The sequence below is a fragment of the Typopeltis vanoorti genome, chromosome 5 (assembly GCF_054136105.1).
Source record: "Typopeltis vanoorti isolate ZY-2024b chromosome 5, IOZ_Tvanoo_1.0, whole genome shotgun sequence".
NCBI lineage: Eukaryota > Metazoa > Arthropoda > Arachnida > Uropygi > Thelyphonidae > Typopeltis > Typopeltis vanoorti.
Window position 1 is genome coordinate 50,788,516 of NC_143553.1, and position 15,256 is coordinate 50,803,771.

A 15,256-nucleotide genomic window follows, 5' to 3' on the forward strand; every position below is an offset into this window, starting at 1 on the left:
TGTTCGCACTGCTGTTCTTCTAGTTGAAGGAAATCAATCTTGCTTATCTGTTTTGATTGGGAATCTAGCAAGTTTCTCACATATATATACAGGGTGTTCTGGATAAATTTGACAGTTTCGTAAGGAAAAAGAAAATCTTCTTTGTATCTATTAAATTTAATGAATTGACAAAAAAACATTACAGGCAGAGTTAATTACAATACTATCAACAAGATTTACTCAAAATAACCACCATTAGCATCGATCACAGCTTCAATTCTGCTTCGGAACCTCGAACAAGCTGATGCTACAGTCTCCCTGGGAAGGGCCGCAAAAACTGTTTTAATTTTATCCATTAACTGGGCTTTTGTATTACTGGAAGTGCGATTGGTGTCTTTTTCAACTGCGCCCCATACAAAATAATCCATGGGGTTAAGGTCTGGGGAGTTTGGAGGCCAAACATTTGGACTGGTGAAGTCGTAGAAATTTTCAGACAACCATTTTTGACTTTTCCCAGAGGTGTGGCAAGGGGCCGAATCCTGCTGCCATACATACGGCCTACCATTGGCTACCCTTGTTATCCAGGGCTTGACTACAGTTAGCAACTCCACGAACAAAGCCCGAATTCCAATGCCAGGGTTCTTCAACACCTGTTCCTGCAGATTTGCGAGGAATTCTGCTGTACGAACGCAATCAGATCGTCTGCTAGGGATCTTTCTTCTTGCTACATCCTCGTAGTCACCATTGCAAGTCTCTAGTTCATGCCTGATTGTTTTTACTGTATTCAGGGAGCATTGGGCAGCAGTCGTAATATCCTTATTTTGATGGCGGGCACGAATCATCATGATACAAGTTATTCTCTTCCATGATTCAGGTGGGTTCCAGCTATCCATCCTTTCTGACATCTTGTATATGAATGAAGAAGGGTCCAAACTTTTAAATGAAGAGAAGTGTGTGTTAATACATGTAACTTACGGAAAAATATAATTAATTATAAATATGTCAAATTTATCCCGAACACCCTGTATATTATCCAGGTTATTAAATCCAAGTTATTTTCCAATTGTGCTGATTTCTTCACTAATGTTAGATATTCGATTTTGTGCACGATAAACTAACATAGGCTTGAATTTAAAGTTGCCTTCTTCATTTCCTCCTGATAAAAGCATAAGATGAACTTTAGATACTTTGTATCCTGTTTGAGATGCTTTAGTTTTAGCCAGGAAAGTTTTTGTTGGCATGCGCTTCCAAAAGAGACCAGTTTTGTTGACGTTGAATATTTGACAATCGTCATAATCACCCTCCTGAATTATCCTTTGCAATTCTTCAGGAAACTTGGCTGTAGAATCTTGATCAGCACTAGCAGATTTGTCAGTTATTCTTACATTATACAGTCCAGCTCGATTTTTAAAACGGTCAAACCATCCTTAAATTCGCATTAAAGCTTTCACATTCCTCTTGAAATTTAGTCTCTTTCAATGAGGTAAAAATATTGAGAGCTTTTATCTGAATATTCCCTGCACTAAGAGGTATTCTTTTTTTTTGTTATAATCCTCAATCCAGAGAGTGATAGAAGATGCTCCATCTCGATCATTAAATGGCTTCAATTTTGGGTGATCTGCATACTTAAAGAAATAGTAGCAACTTTTCCTTGTTTTTTGTATTTTTTACTCTTATTTAATATAGTGCAAGCTGTAGACTCAATGTATCCCCGGTCTCGCACAATCATTGTATTACTAGCGCCACTTTCATGTCTCTTAATGACTTCCAGCTTTTCTGCTCGCTGCAGATTGGTGACGAAAAAAAATTTCGCGTAACGTAAAATTTTGCATAACGTAAAAAAATCGCGTTAACTGATTAATCACTCACGTCAAGTGGGAAATGGCATCATTTCGCTCAGTCACGCTAACTGATTATCTCGCATATTGAATTCACGTTAAGTAAGGTTTTCCTGTATACCGTGTGTGTGTGTGTGTGTGTGTGTGTATGTAGATGCCATATACGAGAGCTCAAAGAACCTATATGCACATCGTTGCCATGTGTGGAGTGCAGATGAAGACTAAGATAGAAATTTATTAATGTTTTTTTTTTGAAGAGTTGCATTTTGTAGTTTGGGAATACTTCATTAGAAAAGCTGTTTCAGAGGACAGAGGTGGACAAAATAAGAAAGGAAGAGAAGCAGGTTTGGTGTGTTTGTAGTTGCACAGTTAAGGGATGCTGGGCAGCTACTACTCTTGTATTAAAAGGTGCAACAGTAAGTAAAGAAATGATGATTGTCAGTTCATCAAGGCAATGACCATTGAAGTACCTATAAAATAGACACACTGCTGAAACATGTCTGTGAGATAGAGGTTGAAGTGAATCTGTAATTCACCACTCCAAACATGCGAGCAGTATTCTAACCATAGGGATATTTGGGATTTGTATATAGTTAAGAGTTGGTTGGGTGTAAAATGGCATCTTGAACGAAAGAGAATGTCTAGTTTTTAAGCAGTTGATGTGATATGTTTATGCCAGGAGAGACAGGAGGTAAATGTTAGTCCAGGTAGAAAGATTTGATCTTATCTGGTGATTTGTGTATTACTAACGGTAGGTGAACTGAGATCTCTTTTATGAGAAAAAAAGGCAAGTATGTGATTTGGTGATATTGAAAATTACAAGATGGTCCTTGTCCCATTGAAGGATAGGATTTAGTTCAATGTTTAAGGCACTAATGGTAGATCTTGTGGATGTCTGAGTACTGCATGGTTTGTCAAATGAGTAGGAAGAATGGAGAGTACTGTTGTTGCAAAACTGGATAGGATTACCGGTTATTGTGAGCAGGGCATTTATGTACAGAAGGAAGAGAATATGTGATGAGACAGAGCCTTTAGGCACTCCAGGATTGTGGTGAAGCTTGAAGAGCCATCAACTCAGAAAACGACCAAGAGAAAGTGGCTACCCAATTACATAGGTTGGCATGGAGACCAAAGGATGGCAATTTTAGCAGGCTTCGATGCCTGAGATGGTTGAAAGCTCTGGAAATGTCAAGAGTGACAGCAGAAGTTTCAACAAATCTTTCCATGGCCCATGTCCAGTGGTGGGTGGTGTAGGCTATGAGGTCAACTGTGGATCATTGAAAGGCAGAATCCTTACTGGTGGTCGCTGACTAATTGTTGGGCTTGTGAGTAGTGGAGAAGTTGCCTGTTGACTTTCTTCATTATTTTGGAGAGGACTGGTGATGGTAATTAGTCAGTAGTTTGATGGTAGAATTCTGTCTCCATTTTTTTGGAATAGGATGGATATGAGATCTCTTTTGTGCATTGAGAGAGTACGAGCTATGTATAATTGATTGTAGAAAAATGCAGGGTAAGTGTTAGCTTGTCATCATGACCAGAAGACTTTTTAGTGTCCATGTTATTTAGTAGTTTTCTGATATCTTTCTGCCAAAAAACTACAGGCAGCATACAGTGATTGGATTCCAATATGGTAAGAGGTGATTTTCCTTGGTCACTCATGCAGGAATTCAAGGAAAAGAGTGATGCCAAGTGGTCAGCTTTATCTTTGGGTGAAGTTTGGGTGTGGTCAGGAGTGGTTGGAGGAATGCATTCTATGAGAGAAGATATTTGTACAAGATTGTAGTCTGAGTTGCTGAGAGATGAGGTGACATCTACAGTGCATCTGGAAGGAGAACTGGTCAAAAAGAGATCCAGAGTGTTTGAAGAGTGAAGAGGGTTAACAGGAATTTGAGTAGATAGATGTACAATTTGCACTAGGTCATTACGTGTAGCAAAGGCTTCTGCTTCTCTTCTGGCCTGATTGTTGGTGTTGGAAAAGGGGGAGCCAGTTGGGATCATGGGCATTGAGCTCACCTAGGAACGCTACCTCACTATTTGGAAAACTGGATTACTGGTGGTTGAGTTTCATGGAAAATAATGTGGAGGATTATCAGTGTTTGGAGACTAGTAAATGCGACAAATGAATGTTACCAAATGGAGCTAGGAAACCTTAAGATAAGGTAGGTCAAAAAGCTGGGGATTCTAGCCATTCTCTGGCAGGCTGTGTCAGATTTCACAAAGGCATAGGTGCCATCCTTGTGCCAAAAGGAATCATGAATTCTGTAGTTAGGGCATTGGAGGTGGACTGCAATAGATATAGCTGTGGACTGGATTTCTGTCAGGAGTAAGATGTCTGGTCTGGAAAACTGCAAATGATGGTGAATGTCATTTATGTTTTTTTAATGCCATGGATGTTAGTAAAGGATGTGAAAGTGAGTTTTTCATGAGGAAATTCTGGCTAGGTTTGTATGTTGTGGTTGGTTATGATGTGACTTTTTTTTTTTGTTGGGATTAGTTTATGATGGATTTTCATTTTTGTCACAGTATCACTATTTTTGTTTTATGAGTCTTCATAGGTTTAATCATGATTAGATGGAAGGATGCAGTGAGAGATTTCCTTGGATGTGGAATCCATACAAAGAGAAACCAGTCTTCATGCCATGATGTGACCGTGATAGTGTCCCCCCACATTACACTACTCAGACGTAACACTACTTACTGCCTCTCCAGGCATGACCTAACAGAGTACATGGCCGTAGGATTATGCGCTATTTGACCAGGAAGCTTCCTGACTGATTACTGACAAGTTCAGGTCCCTCGCACAAACTAGCAGCCATCCTGCAGCACCACTATTTTAACTGATGTACTCTTGAAATGGAGGAGGTTATGGGTCTCTAAGTATGTCACTCACACTGCATAGAGAAGGAAGGGGGGGGGTGCAGAAACCAAAATCCCTGCTCTGGAGACCAAACTCCAGTCCAAGAGTTTGGTCTCTACTTCATATTACAAGATTGTTTACAAAACTCACCTTTATTACCCCCCCCCCCCCCCACACACACACATATGAGGTCACAAAGCCTATGATATGTGGGCAAGTAACTGGGGAGAAAGAAGGAATCTCTTGACCAACTGGAGGATGTAGTCCTTGGAAAAAGTGGTATTGGTAAAACTGTTCTAAAGAACAGAGGTAGATGAGGATGAAGAGCTGTTTGGTTAAGTTTGAAGCTGAACCATATGGATGTTAACCATACATATTTTTACATGTTTTAGAGTAAAGTGAAGAAATGGTGGCTAGTTACCATTTCTTCACTTTATTGCAGGTCAGCTTATGAAGAAAAATCTGATCTTGACTTAGAGTTGAACATTATCAAAAAGTAAGGTGCATGATGTGGGATCTTTCTTGAGAGAGAGGACTGTTTTGAGTAATGCTAAGGAAAACATCATTTAAAACATTGCGTTATAGAAGATCTTGAAACATTGAATCATTTGAACACTGCAATGTTCAAATGAGTCAATGATTGTAGAACCTATAAGACATTAGTACTACATGTGTAATGAAGGTTTGGGGGAGGGGCGGAGAATCCATTTATAGTTCTTGGCAGCACTAGATAAAGGAAATTCTTAGACCAGATATAAGATGCAAAAGAAAGAAAAGAAACAAAGTCTATGAAAGTGTTCATATTTATGTGAGATTTGATTGAATCTATATATGAGGCAATGAGCTGGGTTTTTTACCTCTCAAAAATGATTGAGCTAAGGAAGCCATATTATACATATATATCATGTTAATCAACTGAACCATGATAACTAAAATGTGTGTTAAATGAGCTGATAAGTATTAGAGGTAGGTTTAAAAATAATTATGGGATGGGAGGAAAAGCTGTTAATAAATATGTAAAAGGATAGGAAAAGGAAGTCTTTATTCCAAATCAGTCCAGTATGATTGGAATGATAAAAGGAATAAAGAAAGAATACCTGTAGGATGGAAATAGTTTGTAAATTAATAAGAAGCATCTTAAAAAAATAAAAACAAAAAATGAAAAGTTTTACATCTTTCTAGTCTTTAATTCCTAATCCCAATAGCAATTCATGAGCAGAAATTTGGAGATGAACAAAGGAATTAGGACTAAAACAGGTAATATATATAAATTAGCAGATGTGTTACAAATAGTTAAAAACTAGGAATGGGCATTGGACTCGTGTATACAATAAAGATTTTTTGTTTTTAATTTATTTTATTAAAAAACTTGTTTAGAACAGCTTTGCTTAGCCTGTTCACTCCAGCTTGGTCGGACACCTCGATAACAGCTAAACTTTCAAACAACTTACTGTGGGTTTAGATCCATCTCATAGGCATGGATAAATGTGAACATTCTTAAATGGTTGATAATTTTCACTGCCCAGCAATGAAAAATCATCTTTTCAAAACAAAAGCAAGAGCCCATTTTCCTGCTTATTAACTTGAAGTGGTTTGAAAATTTTGTGTTGAATTATTGAATCTTAGTCTGCTTACTTGATTAATATGCTTTAGATTTACAGTCTTTCATGAGTGAGAAATCCTCTCTATAAAAAAGATGGGAGGATATTTACAAACATCTATATCTTACATGGAAATCGAATACACAAACCGTTTTTGATGAAAAGGGAAGAGAACTATTGAGACAGGAAATTCACTAAAACAGTGTTTCTCAACCTGTGGTCCAGCGATGGGACAGGTTGTCTGCAGGCAGACTTAATTAAATAAATATATATTTTTTAATTATCCAAACAAAACAAATTAAAATTGAATAAGTAAAAATTATTAAAATAAAATGGATACTCAAAAAAACAACAACAAATAGTGGCAGAATGTTCATTCCATGCATATTCTGCCATTCTTTTATTACTCGTCATTCTGCCACTACAAATTATTGTAGTGGCAGAATGACGAGTAATAAAAGAGGGGTGAAGTGAACAACAATATGGTTTTATTGCTTCCGCCTTCCCTTGCTGTTTTGTCAGATTTGAAGTTAAACATGTGTTATCCATATATATCAACCAATTGCTTGTTGTTTATTGATTTTTATTATTGATTAATAAAAAATTTTGGTAAAGAAGGAAGAGAACTACTGAGACAGGAAATTCACTAAAACAGTGTTTTAGTGAATTTCCTGTCTCCTTCAACTAAGGCTCAGTATATCTTCAGAAGTGCTAAGTGATACTTGGACAAAGTGTGTCGTGAGTTAACTCCAGTATTTATATATTTTTTGGAAATGTTTTTTAATAATGGAAAAGTGGTTTAGAACTAGGACTTTGAAAAGAAAAGTAAATGAAACAGGTGATGCTAACCCTAATTGTGATACACGTGTTATAACGGCAAGTAAATCTGATACTATTAAAGTAGAAGAAAGAAACAGTTCAAAGAAAAAATACAGTAGGAAATATAACAGTTCATATTTGGAATTTGGTTTACTTGGTGTGGAGATGAAAGTGAACAGAAACCTCAATGTGTTTTATATTATGAAGTATTGTCGAACGAGTGATTAAACCTGCAAAACTCCGACGGCATTTAGAAACTAAACATTATGATGTGAAAAATTAGCCAATTAAATTTTTTCAACAACGCTTAGGGACATTAAATCATGGGAAAGATATAGTTTCAGCCATAGGGTCGATTAATAGCAAGACACTGGAAGCATCTGATCTCTTAAGTTTGTGCATACCGAAAACAGGGAAACCTCATTCTATCAGGGAAATTTACTACTTCCAGCTGTAAAATATGTGGTAAAAACTATGTTTGGCAACAAGTTACTAAAAGATGTTGTTTTGATTCCTCTTTCAAAGGACACTGTTGGTTGCAGAATTAATGATATGGCAGGTGACGTAGAATCTCAGTTAATCGAAAAAGTAAGAGCCCTTATTATGTGTTACAAATAGACGAGCCTACTGATGTTACAAATGATTTGCAGTTAATATGATATGTAAGATATGCACATGATAACAACATTCATGACGATATTCTGTTCTTTGTCATCCCGAACAACTGGAGAAGAAATATTTCACACTCTCAGTAGTTACATAATACACAAAGGGATCCAATTGGTAAAATGTGTGGGCTTCTGTTTGGATGGAGCTTGTTCCCTTACAGGCAGGCATAGTGGGGGTTCAGTAGCACACTCAGGATTTAATCTTGGGTGGGGATTGAGTATTTGATTTGAGAATACACACTATGCATTACATTTGACCTATGACTTAGCATCTGCAGTGATCGCCAATACACAAACCTCCAAAGGAATGGCACCAGAATTTAAAACTGTGCTATACAACTCTGTAAAGCTAGTTAATTTTATTAAGGCTTGACCGTTAAATAACAGGTTATTTTCAGTACTCTGCAATCAAATGAGCAGTGAATACATACAACTTTTGCTTCATTCTGAAATTCGCTGGCTTTCCAGGAGCAAAGTACTAACAAGGTTATTTCATTTAAGGCACGAAGTTTTATTATTTGTAAATGAATGTAATTCTGATTTTGCATCACTCCTTGTTGACGAAGCATTGTTATCAACACTATCCTATCTTTCAGACGTTTTTTCGAAATTAATTGAACTAAATTCAGAGAAATTCTTTAACTGTTCTTTGATGCCTACGACGAAATAAAGACATTCAAGAAAAAACTGGTGTTATGGATTAGTTATGTAAAAGACAGACAATTTGCACCTTTTCCAGCATTGGAATCCTCTTTAGTGGAAAATGATATTTTTGTTGATTCTTAATTTCTGGAAAGGGTTTGTAACTGAAACTGAATTTTGAAACATATTTTCTGAATAACTTTTATAAGAAATTTCTGTGGGTTCGCGATCCATTTCAGGATTATAGTCACGAGAACGACCTTTTGTTATTGAAAAAAGAACAGTTAATTGAGCTTTCAAGTAACATTGGGCTTAAAATGCAATTCCATGATCTTTGTTTGGTTCGATTCTGGATCTTGCCTTCAGTGAAAAATGAATTTCCTGAATTGATGAAGAAGCATTGAAAATTGTCATGCAGTTTTCTACAACCTATCTTTGTGAGAAAGGATTTTCATTGCTCCTTCAAATAAAAACAAAATACAGAAATCGTCTTTGTGTGTGTGTGCACGCGTGCGTGTGCCAATCTTCGGCTGAAGTTGACGAATATTGAGTCTGATATGCAGCAACTCTGCAAGGGCCGAAAAGCTCAACCATCTCATTAAAAGTTAGTAGTAACATAATTATATCATATTATTTATTTATTTAATAAAAATTATAACTTTGTTCAATGATGATACACTTTTAATCGTTCCAATTTAATTATGTTTCCATATGTTTTTAAAACATGCTTTTAGATTTATTATGTTATAAATGGCACAGTTTTTTCCAAATGTTGGTAATCCCCACATAGGATTTTTTTAAAAAATTACACAGTGTTCCGTAGAATTGTTTTAGGCATTTTACTGTTCCTTGGGCTTAGAAAGGTTGAGAAATGCTGCACTAAAGTAATTTCATACCATTGAAATGATGAAAGGAGTAAAGAAAGAATAATCACGAGGTGAAAATGGTTTGTAAATTAATAAGAAGCATCTTTAAAGAAAAACATGCAAAGTTTACATCAAAAGTCTTTGATTTTTAGTCATTGGAAGTTAATGTCAATGTTAAACACACACACCTACACTGTTTTTTAAGATAACCAGCGAGTAGTAAACTTGAATAGGGAAAAAAAAAAGTACAACATAATTAAGTGTTATGAAAATTTTTAAGGGAATTTTAATGAATATCATGCCCATTGACCAAGTTTCTGACAATAGAATGTTACTTGATTGCATATATTCCTTAAGAATATAGTCAGTTCTCATAATCTATATTTCAGCAAGTTTGAACTTGCTGAAATATAGATTCATGAAATATACATTCAAACTTGCCAAAGTTGCTTCAGGATCCTAATGACCAAGATGGTGGTATTTCATCTGGCATTGAAATGTCAAGAAATTAAAGTTATTATTCTTAACATTGTGGTCCCTATAATTTTATCAAAGTGACACCAGGCAATGAAATTCATCTACAACCTTGTGAGGTTTTAGTTAGCATTTTCTTGAATTAGGAAGGTATCCTTTTATGGCAGGACTTGCTGAGTTCATCAGAACATTGTTTGTGGAAACAGGTTACACCACAAAAATGCTGGATTCTAATCTGAGAGGTAGAACATATGTATTGTGCTTCACCTGTCCATTAGTTACTCAAGATACTAGGAGATAGTGACACGTATGGTTGTCTGATAGATAGAAGTTTCAATCATAGTTGTTAATGAACATTATAAATCAACCTGGTTGGCTGAGTGAGTGTCATGTCCTTTTGTTAAACACTGGCAAACCAGCCAGAACACACACACACACACACACAAATGTAATACTCTGGCTTCATTCATATCCTTACCTTGATCAGAAATTGATCATCAAACTATTCATTATCTGCCAAGATCATTATTATTTTTAATATTTTTCCTACCTTAAATACAGGTACATCACTGTTTTTCTTGAGCCTTGCCAGATTAACTGTTTTTCCAGATCAAAAAAGGTCATAATTCTTCGGTATACCTATGCCCACTAATTATCTCTCCCATGTCTCTAAAGCATCATGGATTACTAGAAACTTAAACATTAAATGTGAATTAAGTGATTAATTCTGTATCATTTATACATTAGTATAAATGATACAGTATAAGTTTGTTAGTAACATTGAAACAGGATTATCTGTTAAATAGGTATTTATTAATGCAGAAGTGTGAATTAAGTGATTAATGTAATACAATAGTACAGGTAGAAATGATAGGTTTATCAGTACAGTATAAATGAAAATGGGTTTACTAATTGCCGTACTTAAAAGAGTATTATAATAATACTACTCCCAAAGTGGCTAAATTTAGAATTTTATTGCGATTGTAATGGTAATCTCAAAGGTCTGGAAGTTGACTGCTTAGATTTCTGTTGTGTCATTGCATCTTTGAAATTGTGAGGGGGGGGGGGACCTCTTCAACTGAAGCTATTTAATATGCTTTGATATTCCTCCATGTAATTTTTCATACATCAAATGAAAATTCGTTCTTGTTTCTGTCAATGCTCTAACCATTTGATTTATTCTCCAATTAACTTTACTAACTTAGTAGTAAGTTTTCATCCACATCTCTTTCATTTTCATCACTGTTTTTTCAGGATTCAGAACAATATAATGTCAGAGTCAGTATAGTGAAACAACAGGCATTTCTTCGTCAATGTTCATCCATTCGGTCAGATTTTCTTGGCACCAGGCCCTGTAATACTTTTTTGCATACTCAAGCAGCTCACAAATAACTTTCTCCTTTGATACCTTAAATCCTATAAAGCCATTGCCAACGTTTTTATCAGAAGTATCGAACACCAAGACTGCCCACAACTTTTCATTTCTTTAGTGCTGATGTTCTAAATACTAGCAGTGAACCAAGGCACTTCTTTCTTGTTAAATTCTTTAACAAATGTCTCTAGTCTTGCCAATATTTATGACATCTAATAAATGTTTGATGAAAAGTGAGCAATACCTTACCATTGTATATTATTGATTAAATTTTAATGGCTTTTCAAGGCTATGAGGGGAATTTAGTTTTTCCTATTGTAAGTGACTTCACAGAGCATAACGTTCCTTTGTCTTGTAGTTTGTATAAAGGATGTACAGTTTGGTGGTAACATTTTTTTATGCATTTCAGCTCTGGGAATGGAAAGAATTTTGCACATCTCTAGTAAGCCTATAGATATGCAAGGTGATGAGCTCCAAGCACAAATAACTTTTAAAGCTATTCTAACATAATCTCAGTAGTAATACAACCATTTTTATTTGTGGTATATTACAGAGTAAATTTTAATGCCTTTCAAGTGGCTTTCTGGGGGAATTTAGTTTTTCCTACCATAAGTGGCTTAAATCTGTTCATGCATGCTCCTTTTGAGCACTCTAAAACAGTAACTCTTATCTTTAGGGTTATTTAAATCCTGTGGACCCTTTCCCATCCTGGGCTAGTACTGTGCCAGCTGTTATTCAGAGTTAAGCTATTTTCTTTATACTGCATTAAAAATCTTTGGATTTACAAATATTTACAAATTTGTAATTTAACAACTCATAGGATCGGAAGAAATACTTTGCTATTGTGAATATTCTTTAACGTAGCATTAATGCTATTATGAGAAATTTTCATTCATTTGTTATGTTGTATGATTTTGCTGTGAGAAGACTCAACTGTTATTTTTTCCACCACAAGTAATCAAGAGAAAGTAAGAATTAAAAATTTGCACACAAAAAAAAGAAAAGAAAACTGAAATGCCATTGTATGAAGTTTATGTAAAGTTGCTTTTGAAACAGAGCTTCCTCTCACCTTGAACATAGATAATAGCTTTTTTCTGTCTTAGTGGAATAATACACAGTATATAATAATCAATGACAAACTACTAAACAAAACTGTTTTTATATAAAAAGATATATTTATGTATTATATTGTTTTGAGATATCACCTTAATGTAAATTATGATGAGCCATCAGGATCACGTCATGTAAGAAGAATACCCCATCCTGGAAGAGGAATGAGTAGTGCCCGTGCGAGACGAACACAGATGCAGTTCAGTTCTTCAAGTGGTCTTTCATCACTTTCCCCTGGAAGCAGGGAATCCATGGATCCTATTGCAGGTTAGCTAACTTTGTATATTTAGAGTAAGGGAAAACTGGTCGTTTGACTAATGACATGCAGTAAATTCTTCCTACACTGTAAGGTGAATAACTAAAAAATAAATCACTCTGATTATAATGATTACAGATTAAACAAATATTTTCTCCTTGGGTGTAATTTTTATTTGATTACTTGGCTGCTCAGCAGATCACTTTTAAAGTCATTGTTCTTTTTATTAACCCATTTATTTTTTGTCTCACCCTGCCAAAAATAAATGTTATAACCAGATAGTTAAAGCATTATACTTGCTCAAAATTGTATTTCAGTACAAAGATTCCTTTGAATGGCTTCCTTACTTGAAAGGCCAGGATTTTGATCTTTTCATCATTCTCAAATTCCTGACATGAATCCTCGGGGGGGGGGGGATGTGGGGATGTACAGAATATTATGATATTATTGTGTGAATAGTTACATCATTACTAATTTCCTACAAACAATTTTCCTCCAAATTAATCTGTTATCTGTCAAGACTCCAATATTATCAGAAGTTATATTTCTCTATTCTAAGGCACTTTTTTTATTATAGTAAAAAGTGCCTTAGAATACAGAATCCACCTAGATCTTAGCCTTTCTCTGGGTCTTTTTTTCTGCCAGCCTGGCAAAGAATACTAATCTAATCTTTCCCCTTCCATTCTGTTTAAATGACTGTGCCACTTGAGATTAGCTCTTCTGACACATTCTTGAATGCAAACAATATCAAGTTCCTTCCTAATATCTTAATTTTCAATATGATTCTGCCATTGATGCCATCTGTTCACTCCCTTAATATTTCTCAACACTCACATCTGTGGTCTCCAGTCTTTGGTCAAGTGTTTTATTTCTAACCCATCCTTCAGATCCATAAGTTAAAATTGGTTTGAACACTGCCTTGTATACAGCTAATTTAGTGTTTTGACTAATTTCTCTCTTATTCCATATAAATGTATTCCGTTGACTTCCTACACACCAGTTTTGCCAATTCTATCATCTATTTCCATATTTAATTTGCCATCTTCATTAAAAATTGTGCCTAGATAGCTGAAATGTTTTACTTGTTCTATAGTTCTCCATTCAGGATGCAGTTGATATTTTCAGTGTTTCTGCCTACTTTCATTGTCTTTGTCCTTTTTATTGCTGATTTTCATACCCAATTTATTACAACAGTTATTTAATTTAGTAAGTGAATCTTGCAGACTTATATACTGTATTTATTTAGATGTATAACATTATGGCAAGATGGCAAGCTAAATCTGTAAATAGACAACAGAATAATTTTAGCTGGTATGGTAGGTAGCCAGCTGAATAAATTTATATGATATGAAAAAGAAATTAGACAAACCACCAAACTTTCAGTATACAGGTGTTCAAACCTGTTTTAAGTTATGGAATTTGAGAGTTTGGTTAAAAATAAAGCACTCGATCAAATACTAGAGACCACAGATATGAGGGTTCTGAAAAAAAATTAGGGGAACGAATCAGTAGCAGAATCATATTAGAAAGAACTTGACATTATTAGCATTATCGCTAATCTAAGGTGGTATGCCCACTTAAATGGAATGGGTGAAGAAAGATTAGCAAAACGTGTTTCACCCAGAGGAAGACCAAAATGTAGGTGGATTGATTCAGTAAAGTGCCTTGGAAGAAATAAATGATAAATATGACAATATTCGAGTGCTGATAAGTAATAGACTAATTTGAAGGAAAATTGTAGATAGGAGGGTAATAATAATGGCAATATCATGTAGTATTGTGATAGTAGCCTGAACCCCCCTTGAAGGTACATATCAGGAAATTGATGATAAATAACATCATCTTCATAATGTTATAGTTGAGATTAACATCTCCAATTTTTGATATCAGGTTTAATACCAGTTTCCATCATAACATAGTCATTTTGATGATAAATAATAGGGGAGATAATGTATATCCTTGTCTCACACCTGATTTAACGTCAAACCACATCCCTGTACCTCCCTCATTTCTAACTGCTGTCTTACAGCTCAAATACAGATAACTATTGCTTGATATAATGTCCCACTGACACCATATAACGGCAGCTTTTTTGAATAGCTTTCCTCTTGGCACCTTGTTATATTCCTTTTCCAGATATATGAAACTTAAATACAGATCCTTGTTATATTCCCACAATTTCTCAACTATCTGTCTTAAAGTGAAAATCTGATCCTGACAACCTCTATTTGGCCTGAATCTAGCTTGTTCTTCACCAAGCTTTTTTTCCACAATCCTTCTTAGTCATCTTAAGCATATTTGCATAAATCCTACCATTCAGTAGTGAAATATCTCTGTAATACTCACATTCAGTTTTATTTCATTTCCCTTTTTATAGACAGGTATTATGAGAACTCTACTCCAATAATCTGGAATTCTACTAATCTGTCCAAGCCTGAATTATGCAGTGCAGCGTGCCACCATAAAACTTTTATACCTTCATACTTGAGAGGCATTTCTGGTCAAATATCATCTACTCCGGCTGCATTCCACATTTTAGTATTGTTATGACTTTTTCTACTTCAAGTATATATGATTAAAACACTCAACAGGCATGCAATCCCTGATTGCATGCCTGTTGAGTGTTTTCTACCACTGCGTTGTCATTGCTTGTTTCGTTTAGCAACTATTTGAAGTAATTACTCCCTACATCAAGGATATCTTCCTCTCCAGTCTTCATGTTACCTTTATCATCTCTGATTCATTTTACGGTATTCTTTCCTCAGTTTCTAAGC

General features: G+C 35.2%; 1 protein-coding gene across 3 annotated transcripts in view; it reads left to right on the forward strand.

Annotated features, from left to right (window-relative positions):
- Kcmf1 (Potassium channel modulatory factor 1) overlaps nt 1-15,256 on the forward strand; it is a 293,565-nt gene that overhangs the window by 111,690 nt on the left and 166,619 nt on the right. For all 3 annotated transcript variants that reach the window (XM_090393120.1, XM_090393121.1, XM_090393119.1), the window contains exon 5: nt 12,337-12,493. In XM_090393120.1, the coding sequence (XP_090249246.1) occupies nt 12,337-12,493 (157 nt within the window). The remainder of the gene's footprint in view (nt 1-12,336; nt 12,494-15,256) is intronic.